At 48.3% G+C, this 12,304-nt stretch overlaps 1 protein-coding gene across 1 annotated transcript in view; it reads left to right on the forward strand.

Annotated features, from left to right (window-relative positions):
- Positions 1-12,304, forward strand: part of EPG5 (ectopic P-granules 5 autophagy tethering factor) — an 81,027-nt gene that overhangs the window by 27,197 nt on the left and 41,526 nt on the right. Inside the window, exons 16-22 of the mRNA XM_081213295.1 lie at positions 842-1,101; positions 2,697-2,837; positions 3,772-3,916; positions 6,444-6,641; positions 8,800-8,910; positions 9,716-9,835; positions 10,994-11,160. Of these exons, the coding sequence (XP_081069421.1) occupies positions 842-1,101; positions 2,697-2,837; positions 3,772-3,916; positions 6,444-6,641; positions 8,800-8,910; positions 9,716-9,835; positions 10,994-11,160 (1,142 nt within the window). The remainder of the gene's footprint in view (positions 1-841; positions 1,102-2,696; positions 2,838-3,771; positions 3,917-6,443; positions 6,642-8,799; positions 8,911-9,715; positions 9,836-10,993; positions 11,161-12,304) is intronic.

The raw sequence follows: 12,304 nt of genomic DNA on the forward strand, positions 1-12,304 counted from the left end.
ACGAGCTGGGTTCCCGTAAACTGTTGCTTAAAAACTGCCCTGCGCTTCTGTTGGATGGAAGGTTGTGCAATTGTTGCCTCGGTCCCTCCCATAAATGTAGATGAAGCCTGTGGCCAATGCAGATTTTTGCTGGACTACAATTCCCATCATTCCTGACCATCAGCGGTGCTGGTGTGCTGATGGGAGCTGGAGTCCATCAATCTTCAGGTTAAAGCAACGCTAAGTAACTTTGTACTGCTCGAAGATGCTGTGTAGACAAACCGGAAGTCCCGTCTCTCTTATGGGACCGCCTCTCCCGATATGCCCCATGGAGGACCTTAAGGTCCATAAATAGCAATACCCTAGAGGTCTCTAAGGAAGTCAGATTAGCCTCAACCAGAGCCAGGGCCTTTTCAGCACTGGCTCCGGCCTGGTGGAACGCTCTGTCTCATGAGACCAGGGCCCTGTAGGATCTGATTTCTTTCTGCAGAGCCTGTAAGACAGAGTTGTTCCGCCTGGCCTTTGGCTTGGAATCAACTTGATCCCCTTCCCCTCTTTCTTTTTTCCTTTCTCTTTCTGTGATGGAGCTCCTATTTGGGGACTTCCGTGGCTTTTTTCTGGCCCACGTAGGACCAGTCTGGATAGTTGGCCTTGGTGAAGATTTGACATTTTCATCCCGCCAAAAGTTTTTGATTTGAGTTTCTGCTGAAATGAGGCTGCATTTTAATGTTGTACATACTCTTGTTTCTAAGTTGTATTTTAATCAATTGTTATTACCTGGTGTTAGCCGCCCTGAGCCCGGTCTTGGCTGGGGAGGGAGGGGTATAAATAAAATTTTTTATTGTTATTTATCATGGTCTAGGTCTCCTACCTGGCCAGCGTCGTCCGTTACGGAGAGACACCCGAAACCTCCTTCAACCAGTGGGCCTGGGGGCTGGTTTTGAGGCTGAAACTGCACACCAACGACTATGGCATGCAGCAGGGCTGGCCTCCCACTCCCGTCTCCTCTGCGGCTCTTGAGCTGGCGGAATCGCCTACGTTTCACCCACTGTTGAAGGCCGTCCGGTCGGGCCTCCCCATTGGCTGCTACCTGGCGTTGGCCATGACGACAGTGGGGCATAGGTGAGTGCCGGGAGAACTCTCCCTTGCCCTCTGTGTCCTCGGCAGCGCATTTCTAGGTTTACATGCATCCCCTGCCCCAGGCCTGCAGCTCGTTCACAGTGAAGCAGAAAGCATAGGGAAGGTAGTGCAATCATGGCTCAGAGGAACCTGGTGAACCCCCCTGTAATGGTTCTAGGGGTTGCTCGTGTGTAAATCGGTGCCACACCTGGCTGGGTTGCCTGAGTGAACCCTTTCTGTCCGGACAGCCGCTCGCCCGTGGCTGTCTCAATCGCTGGCAGAATCCGTCAGTGGGCGTTTCTTGAACTTCTTCCAGCAAAGAAGCTCTTTGACGCAGAGTCTCCGCCTACTCTCCCTGCGCGGAAGCCTTCTGCGCAGGGAGGGTGTGGGCAGCGGAGGACCCGTGCTCTCCCCGCTGGTCCCCGCCGAGGAGTCGTGGGGCCACCTTGCTGATTCCCCCATCTGCCCCCCTTCTCCACTGGTGCTACGCTGATTTCCTTCCCCAGAAGATGTGCTGCTTCTCTCCCTCCCGGGACGCTCTCCGGAATCCCTCTGCAGCCCTCCCTCTCCAGTTCCCTGACACTCCCCTCCCAAAAAACCCCTCAAGCTGACCTGCCCTTGCATCACAGGAACATAGGAAGCTGTCTTATACAGAGCCAGACCATTGGTCTGTATAACTGACTGACAATGGCTCTCCTAGGTTTCAGGGCGGGGTATAAATAATAAATTATTATTATTCTGGGAATGGAACTTGGCATCTTCTTCAGGCAAATGAGGTTCTCTGCCGCTGAGCAATGGCCCTTCCCCTTGCTTATTTGTTTATTTATTAAACTTACCACAGCCATACCTCGGGTTGCGAACGTGATCCGTGCGGGAGGCACCTTCGCAACCCGCAGTGCCGTGTCTGCGCACGCGTGTGACGTGATTCGGCGCTTCTGCGCATGCGTGTGATGTCATTTTGTGTTTTTGCGCATGCGCGAGCGCCGAAACCTGGAAGTAACCTGTTCCGGTACTTCCAGGTTCGGCGCGGACCACAACCCAAAAACGCGCAACCCGCAGCGTTCGTAACTTGAGGTATGACTGTACAGAGGTACCTTGGTTTTTGAAAAGAATGCGTTCCGGGAGCCCGTTCAACTCCCGGAACTGTTCGAAAACCGAAGCCTGACTTCTGATTGTCTGCAGGAGTGTCCTGCAGCCAATCGGAAGCCACAGAAGCCGCGCCAGATGTTCAGCTTCTGAAAATCGTTCGAAAACCGGAACACTCACTTCCGGGTTTCGATTGTTCAGGAACCAATCTGTTCGGGAGCCGAGGCGTTTGGGATCCAGGGTACAACTGTAGTTGCTTGTCATGTGAAAGTCTCCAAGCAATGTCCAGTAAAGATAGATTTACAGCACATAATGGGGGGGGGGTGGCAGCTGCCCAATGCATCTTCTCATCTGTCTCCCCATAATAGCTTTGAGGCAGGAATCCCCTCAGAAGAATTTGTGTCAGCTTCCTGGAAGCCTGCAGGTGTGGGAGCAAATCACCCTTCTGCCTGTTATTACCGTTATCATTTTGTCCAATGACTAACATACATTTTCCTCTTATCCTTCGATAGCGTTGAGAAGTTCTGTGCTGAAGGGATCTCACTCCTGGGCGTTTTGGTGCAGTCGCGGCATCTGAGAACAGTAGTTCACGTGCTGGATAAAGTCTTAGCGTTGTTCTACCCATGCCAGTATTACCTGCTGAAGAACGAACAGTAAGTCCAAGACTGCCTACCTTGCTTGTATCCATCCTTTCAAAATTCTGCTGTTATTGCATCTCAAGGCAGCCCTGTATAGGAAAGTTTTTAATGTTTAATGTTTTATTATGTTTTTGAATATGCTGGGAAGAGTGGCTGGGACAACCCAGTCAGATGGACAGGGGTACAAATATTATTATTATTATTAATTAAATAGGGCAGGCTGGTTTTTGCAGCTCAGCCAGAGAGCCCTTTCTGAGAGTTGGTATATGTCAGGCATAGGCAAACTTGGCCCTCCAGATGTTTTTGGCCTACAATTCCCAGGATCCCTAGCTAGCAGGACCAGTGGTCAGGGATGATGGGAACTATAGTCCCAAAACATCTGGAGGGCTGAGTTTGCCTATGCCTGGTATATGTAGTGCACAGCATTTGAAATTAGCTGGGCATTTTGCAACTGGCAACTGGTCTTTTGCAACAGGATTGATATGTCCAGTTGCCACCTTTGGCGCCTAACATATCCCCCTGCCTGGCCTGCCTGTCTGGGTAATTCAGGGAGCCTGCAGATTAGCGCAGCAGCAAAAGACATGCCTTGGTTTTTTTGCTCCTGCGCTGCCAGGCAAATCAGCTGTTTTGCGGGGTAGCGGGGTAGCAAAATACATGTCTTTTGCTGCTGTGCTACCTTGCAGACCCCCTGAATCACCTGGCAGCAAAAAATTGAAAGAAAGAACTTTTTTTTTTTACTGCTATCTGTCTTTAAAAAAGAAATCCCAGTTTATGTGCAAAAAATGGCGACTGGACATTCTGTTTTGGTACCCACCATCCAGATCCCAGCAGTCATATGGCTCCTAGCTTTTGTATCCTAGTTTGTAACAATGGTAGTGGGGCAACTGTACCTTTTCGACCTAGCAACTAAATTGGCAACTTGTTCTTTGTCCTGTCCCGCCCCACCCAGGTTTCTGTCTTGCCTCTATCAATTCCTTCAGCTGGACAGTGGCGTCCCCCAAGGAATGACCCAGCAAGTGACGCAGAAAGTCACTCAGCACTTAACTGGGACGAGTTACGGTGAAAACATCAAGCTGCTCAACTGCATGATTCAGGTCAGGAGCTAGAAATGAGCATGTCTTCTTCGACCGTGGACTCTTTTAAGGCTGGAAGGGAACCAAGGGACCAAAGCACCCATCCCTTTGCTCCTAAAGATCAGCCTACATGGTGCAAGATTAGAATGTGCCACAAGACAAAAGCAAGGAGTTATTGACAGTTTTACTGCTTCCTTTACACTGCTTAGAGGCTTTACAGCAATCAAGCAGCATATGAATTTTTGTTAAATAAAATAAGGACGGTTGCCCCATGTAAACGAATGTGCGTGTCCCCGCAAGAGTGGAATCTCAGAATCATCAAATTGTCAAGTTGGAAATGACCCAAAGGGTCCCTTATTCCAAACCCCTGCAATGCAGGAATCTCAGCTAATGAATCTCTGACAGAACATGTGTAGTATTGCAAGTGTATAATGCAGCTTTCTGAGAATCTTGGCTCTTCCTTCCTTTCCCAAATTAAGCTTATCTTAGGCTCGACAAGATAGGCTTGAGAGCTTGCAGATCCGCATCTGCTGAAATTCCAGGAGTTCCAGGGATGACTGAATGAGAGCGACAGTGGTCGGGGTGGGGTTCAGGGTACATCAATGCAGCTAAAATGTCATGGCCCGACCTCTGGAAGCAGCCAGGACTTTGATGCAGGGGAACAGAAGTCAGGACCAGCTTTGCAAGCAACATCAGACCACATGACACCGGTCTTGAAAGACCTACACTGGCTCCCAGTACGTTTCCGAGCACAACAAAGTGTTGGTGCTGACTTTTAAAGCCCTAAATGGCCTCGGCCCAGTATACCTGAAGGAGCGTCTCCACCTCCATCGTTCCGCCCGGACACTGAGGTCCAGCTCTGAGGGCCTTCTGGCGGTTCCCTTGCTGCAAGAAGTGAGGTTACAGGGAACCAGGCAGACGGCCTTCTTGGTAGTGGCACCCTCCCTGTGGAACGCCCTCCCACCAGATGTCAAAGAGAAGAACAACTACCAGACTTTTAGAAGACATCTGAAGGCAGCCCTCTTTAGGGAGGCTTTTAATGTTTGATGTATTGCAGTATTTTAAAATTTTGATGGAAGCCGCCCAGAGTGGCTGGGGAAGCCCAGCCAGATGGGCGGGGTATAAGTAATAAATTATTATTATATATTATATTATTCTGGGTCCAGGCAGAGTCTCCAGTGCGGAGCCAGAACTGGCCAGCTGGAAGTGCCTTCAGCTGCCCCTTCCCCATCGAGGCCAATTCCCCTGAGGGACGGTCTTTGTCCATGCCAGGAGCCTCACTCTTTTCAGTGCTTGTGTTTGGCAAGCACTGCCAAAGAGGCAACAACGATGCTAGAGGCCTGCTCCACCTTTCAGCAAAGGCTTGAACAGCCTGGGAAGGGTTCTATGACCTCAGCAAATTGCCAGCTCGGAACTGTCCAGGGTCCTGCGATGAGAGAGAGAGAGAGAGAGAGAGAGAGAGAGAGAGAGACTGGGAATCCTGATAGTAGATGATTCGGTCAAGGAAGCCAAGTTGCCTGCAGCTGTGGGGCGTGGAGGCTTGTAGAATCGCCAAGCTCTTCTGGATTTCTGACCGTTTCTGAGGCCAACCCCAGGGAGATTCTGGAGAAACATCAGGAAGAATTTTCAGACAGCGACAGCTTTTCGGCACTGGGATGGGCTCCCTCCCTCAGAAGGTGGTGGACTCCTTCCTTGGAGGTTTTAAGCAGAGGTTGGATGGCCATCTGTCAGGGATGCCTTTAAAGCCCTAAACGGCCTCGGTCCGGTATCCCTGAAGGAGCATCTCCACCCTCATCGTTCTGCCCAGACACTGAGGTCCAGCGCCGAGGGCCTTCTGGCAGTTCCCTCATTGCAAGAAGTGAGGTTACACGGAACCAGGCAGAGGGCCTTCTCGGTAGTGGCACCCGCCCTGTGGAACGCCCTCCCATCAGATGTCAAAGAGAAAAACAACTACCAGACTTTTAGAAGACATTCCCTGTTCAGGGAAGCTTTTAATGTTTAATAGGTTATTGTATTTTAATATTCTGTTGGAAGCCTCCCAGAGTGGCTGGGGAAACCCAGCCAGATGGGCAGGGTATAAATAATAAATTAATATTATTGTTGTTAGTGGAGATTCTTGCATTGCAATGGGTTGGACTACATGACCCTCGGGGTCCCTTCCGGCACTACAATTCTCTGACCACCCTGAGTATCCCATCAGAAGAAACATGCAAAAATGGTGGGCAAAAGATACAGTGTCAGTGAGTTGGCTGTGCTGTGGATGAGTGAGAATCAGGCGCTGTTCTCTCTCTCTCTCTCTCTCTCTCTCTCTCTCTCTCTCTCTCTCTGTGTGTGTGTGTGTGTGTGTGTGTACAGCCCATGCAATGAGCACCTCCATGCAAATACAGTTTTGACTGCTTTTCTGTCGCCTGCAGAAATCCGTCTCTAATGGTGGCAGCGTTTTATAAGAAGGGCTGTTCTCACGCCTTGTTGCTGCCCTCCAGGTCTGTGGGTTCTCTCCGGCCCTTATTGCGATCTCATTTCATCCTTCCGCCCTTTTTCTTGGCAGACTCACATTTTTATGAGCAGCCTTCCCAACGGAGTCGGGCCAGCGGCCGTGTTGGAGTTCTGGGTCCAGGCCCTCATCAGCCAGCCGCTGTGGCACAAGGAGAGAGCCATACTCTGCCTGATGGACCACTTGTGCCAAGCCGCTTTCCAGTTCAACCAAGAGGACTGTGTGCAGAAGCTGCTATACCAGCAACACAAGGTACGGACGCTCCATCCCTCTTTCCCTCCTGGGTTAGGAGACGCTTTAACTAGCAGTGTCTGTTGGTGTTTTGCAACTTTGACCTGTTGCAGGACCTTAGCCAGACCTTAGCAGAGCATACGCAGAGTTCCAGAAAGCAATCAGTTGCAGGCAGGATGGACAAAGCAGGAACAAATGCTGCTACTAGTAACTTGGTTGCTTTGATGTGTTTATTATTTACGGTAGACTCTACAAGTTATTTCAGTGGTACCTCTAGATACGAATGGGATCCGTTCCGGAGCTCCGTTCACATCTAGAAGCAAACGTAACTAGTGACGGCACGTCTGTGCACGCGCACATCACTTTTTGCCGCTTCTGCGCATGACATCATTTTGAGCGCATGACATCATTTTGAGCGTTTGCACATGCGCAAGCGGCAAAACCCGGAAGTAGCGCGCTCCGTTACTTCCGGGTTGCTGCGGAGCACAACTCAAACGCACTCAACCCAAAGCGCATTCAACCGAGGTATGACTGTATATACAAGAACAGAAACATGGATCTTAACTAGCTCTCTCTTAACAAACGCCAAACGACTCTCAGAACATCACACTGACCGACAACACAGTCCAGTCAGTAAGGTCATAAATCATCATGCCCTTGTGAGACTTCAACTTTAAAGCTGTTTCCAGGCTCCCATATCTCCAGGCAGATAACTCTCTGCTCAGTCATCCTTGTCTCTTGGCCAACTCTTAATTGACTCTGTGAAGCTGCACAGAATAGCACGTAGTCAAAAATCCCAACAGTGTCTGTCTCGAGAGACGATGGAGTGCACTTCTTGGGGTGACCATCCCCGGAGGTGCAAGCCTGGAGGTCCTGGGCTGCCCAGACGACAAGACCCCTCTCTCTCAGCCTCGCTGATGTGGTCCAAAGGAATGCATAGCAATGTCTTTGGCACCAGCTTGGCTGCAGGAATTGCTGGAAGGAGGCGTACAAGGCGCCATTCCAACCATCTTAGGGACTCCACTCTAGATTTGTATAGGGTTTTCTTTTCCTGAAGATATCCAGCAAGGCAGTGAAGGTTTAGGATCAGAGTTCTCTTTCTCCTTGATGGGCTTCCTTCCCAGGCTGATCACTCCCATCTGCCCCTCATATTTAAATAATGGCCAAGTAATGCAGAATGTGGGACGCGGGTGGCGCTGTGGGTTAAACCACTGAGCCTCTTGGGCTTGCCGATCAGAAGGTCGGCGGTTCGAATCCCCGCGACAGGCTGAGCTCCCGTTGCTTGGTCCCTGCTCCTGCCCACCTAGCAGTTCGAAAGCACGTCAAAGTGCAAGTAGATAAATAGGTACCACTCCGGCGGGAAGGTAAACGGTGTTTCCGTGCGCTGCTCTGGTACGCCAGAAGTGGCTTAGTCATGCTGGCCACATGACCCGGAAGCTGTACGCCAGCTCCCTTGGCCAATAAAGCGAGATGAGCGCCACAACCCTGCTCTGGAAGTGGGTTGGACTTGTTGAGCTTTGGGATCACTTATAACACTTGGACTCTGCGATTCTGGGTGTGTGGCTATTTAATTCATGAGCGTGGCCCTTCCTTCTTCCCATGACCTAATGCAGGCTTCCTTAACCTTGGCCCTCCAGATGTTTTGGCCTACAACTCCCATGATCCCTGGCTAGCAGGACCAGTGGTCAGGGATGATGGGAATTGCAGTCTCAAAACATCTGGAGGGCTGAGGTTGAGGAAGCCTGACCTAATGTTTAGAAGAAATCACCACTCTTGGAAGTTGAACCTGTTGATTGCCACCCTCTGGAGGAACAGAGAACAGATTTGCTCTATTTTTGTGACAGCTCTTCAGATATTTGAAGATGGCGGTCCCCAGTGCTTCTTCCTCATCTCTTCTCCAAGCTAAACTTGCACGTTCTCCAGACTCCAAAGCCTCATTGCTGCCCTCTTCACACTAGAGTTTGGCTTCCCTGTGCTATATATTGTGTCAAACATTGTTATGTCAAATGCTGTTTGAAATGGTGTCCCCCTGACCTCTGATAACAAGCAAAAGGAGTCTTCTTAAAGGCTGAAGATACTTCTGTGGCTTAAATCCCATTGCCTTTCAGCCTAAATCTCTGGCCTGCAATGGCTCAAAGTCTTCTCACCTGGCCTTCTCTTTCTCACCCAACCTTCCCAGAATGCCTTGGGCTACCACTGTGACAAGGGGCTGCTCTCTTCCTTAGTCAGCTGGATCGTGGCCGGAAATGTCACGCCTTCCTTCATCGAGGGAAACGCAAATCCCGCGCAGGTAGGGAAGTGCCATAGAGTTGACGTCCTAGAATGGGCTTGGAGGGTGTTGCCCAGCCTTGCTCTCTCACTGGGAAGAAACAAAGAAGGATTTGATTGAAATCAAATCAATTTAAATCACTAGTCAGTAAGACTTGATTTAAATCATTTTTCTTTTTTTACAGAAAGACTCATTCTTGCTGGTATAAAGGTTTCATTTTTGGAATAAAAAATTTTCAGAGTAGTTTTTACAGTTATATAAAAAAAAATCACTGATTTGGTTATACTATTAGAAATGCATAGACAGATAATTATGAAATTATTGTGAGGTTGAATAAGTTAGCTGTTTATAGTTGGAGAACTTTTCTGCTGTACTTTATTGGATGGAGAAAAATAATCATTTCCTTAATAACAATTTAAACAATTTATTTAACTAAAACAGTAACATTATGGCATATGTATCCATGTTTGTCAACTGATGTGGTTAAAATAATTTTAGAAAACCAAAAACTTAGACTTAGTTGTAGCACACATGAAAAACTTAAAACAAATCCTTATTCCTGATGAATAGCCTTTGGACTATAATGTAACTTAAATAGAAAACTATCTTTAGAAAGCTTTTCCCCCTGAAAGCATTTTATTTTAAAAATCCAATTTAAATCAAAAAAATCTGATTTAAATAGAAAAAATCCATTTAAAAATATTTTTTAAAATAAAAAAAAAATTGATTTTTATCCTCCCTGGAAGAAACCATTTTGAGTCTTGATGGGCCTCCTGGGAGCAGATGCTTCTCTTCCCTTGGTAGCCTTTGCTTTTATTACTTTCAGGTCTGGTTTGCGTGGACCATTCTGAATACGGAGTCCATCTTCGAAGAGGATTCCCAGCTTCGCAGAGTCGTGGAAAAGGAGTTGGTGATCAGCAATTCGGCTCCTGATCAGGCTCTTAAGGTAGGACCAACATGTCTTCTCTAGGCGATGGATGCCTTCTCTGAAAAGGCACCCGATGTTAGGATATAGTTCCGTTCCACCTTTAGAACAGGCATGTGGAGTTTTTGTATGTCACATGTCTGTTTACTTCCAGCACAGTTTGCTGGGAACCTCCATTGTATATACCGTATTTTTCGCTCTATAACACGCACCTGACCATAACACGCACGTAGTTTTTAGAGGAGGAAAATCCGCAGGCATGCCACCCGTAGGCATTCCCTCCATAACACGCACAGACATTTCCCCTTACTTTCTAGGAGGAAAAAAGTGAGTGTTATGGTGCAAAAAATACGGTAGCTTTTGCCTGTGTTGCTGTTTGCTTGGACACGAAGGGAAGCAGACATGTTTTTCCTTTGTCCTGATGCTAAATGAACTCTTGTAAATATGCTTAGATATGCCTCTGTCTGCTACTTCCGTTGCAAAGAGTTCTTATCTCTGCTAGCTTGCGTGCTTAGTTGCTAAAGGTCTCTGAGGCTTGAGTCGCAGTTTTGACGCTGTTCTGAGAACCGGAGTTCGCCCAGCTGCCGGTCGATGGGCTGGAGCCAGCTAGAGGCCTGCCAATTGCCCCTGTCTCCCCGGATGTATCCCAGCACCCAGAACAAGCTCGTGATGGGGAAAATTGACTTCACAGACATTGGCATAACCTATTTGGTGTTTCGCAGCTTTCTGACTAGTTGCAGGACCTTAGCCAGACCTAGCAGAATCCACGCAGAATCCACGGAAGCAATTGGCGACTTGGCTGCAGACAGGATAGATGAAGCAGGAACCAGGAACTTGTAGTTAGGTGTTTATTATATACAGTGGACTATTTACAGGAACAGAACACAGATCTTTAGCTAGCTCTCTCTGACATGACTCACAACTCCTACACTGATACACAGAACTCTGAACACTGAACTAACACATTCCAGTTAGTAGTCCATTAATTATCACTCCCTTGAGAGAGCTTGACCAATCAGGGAGTTGTCTCCATGTCTCTGTTATCACCAGGCAGACTTACTCCTTAAGATTGCCTTCTGGCTGTCTGCCAAACCTTAATTGACTCTGTGTGAGTAGCTGCACGTATACTGTTTCCCAACAACAGAAGGCGACGCAACCAACTTTCTTTTCTGTCTGCAGAAAGCTCAGAGCCAGCTGAAGCTGCCCATCGTCCCATCTCTCCAGCGGCTGCTGATTTATCGTTGGGCTCATCAAGCCCTCGCTACCCCCGCTGACCACCCGCTGCTCCCGCTCATCTGGCAGAAATTCTTCCTCCTCTACCTCCACCGCCCGGGGCCGCAATATGGGTGAATTCACATCTGGAGGGTTTTTATTTAATTATCGTTATTTATTTCATTTCCGTCTCACTTCCCCACCAGGCGTCTCAAAACGATTTCCCCTGTAATGACATAAGATAGAAGAACCGGCTAAAAACAATTGCACACACACAGAAACAATTTTAGGAAACAACTGCAAATATAAAGGCAGTTTAAAGTGACAACATGGCATCAATTCAGATCCCAGGCAGATCCCAGCTGGGATGAATGTTTTAGGAGGCTCACTGAAAGGGGAACACATTTTGCTTTTTAATTATAGGAGTTGCTGTGCATGCAAAAGGCCTTTGGCCGCCTGTTAATCATAGAATCATAGAATCATAGAGTTGGAAGAGACCACAAGGGCCACCGAGTCCAACCCCCTGCCAAGCAGGAAACACCATCAGAGCACTCCTGACATATGGTTGTCAAGCCTCTGCTTAAAGACCTCCAAAGTAGGAGACTCCACCACACTCCTTGGCAGCAAATTCCACTGTCAAACAGCTCTTACTGTCAGGAAGTTCTTCCTAATGTTTAGGTGGAATCTTCTTTCTTGTAGTTTGGATCCATTGCTCCGTGTCCGCTTCTCTGGAGCAGCAGAAAACAACCTTTCTCCCTCCTCTATGTGACATCCTTTTATATATTTGAACATGGCTATCATATCACCCCTTAACCTCCTCTTCTCCAGGCTAAACATGCCCAGCTCCCTTAGCCGTTCCTCATATCCCTGGCAACATCCCCAAGTGAAAGTGTTCAGTTAGAGCGGGTGATAAAGAAAGGCAGCCTTCGGCCTGAGACCCTGGGGAGCTGTTGCCAGTCAGAGCAAACAACACTGGGGGTAGACAAGCAAATAGTCAAACCAATAAAAGGCAGGTTTTTTATGTTTCTGTATTGGGGACGAACAGGTGGCAGCTCAGGAATCCTGGTTAAAACTGAAATTTCTCCTTACCAAGACACAAGAACCTGCCTCTCTCCTGATGTACTTGGGCTCCCAGCTCCCACCAGCCCAAGCCAGCATAGCCAAATATATTTAGAAACATGTATTAAGTTTTAATTAGAGAGCCAGCGTGGTGTAGTGGTTAAGAGCAGTGAACTCGTAATCTGGTGAACCGGGTTCGATTCCCAGCTCCTCCACGTG

The sequence above is a fragment of the Podarcis bocagei genome (genome assembly GCF_964188305.1).
Source record: "Podarcis bocagei genome assembly, chromosome: 11".
NCBI classification, from domain to species: Eukaryota; Metazoa; Chordata; class Lepidosauria; order Squamata; family Lacertidae; genus Podarcis; species Podarcis bocagei.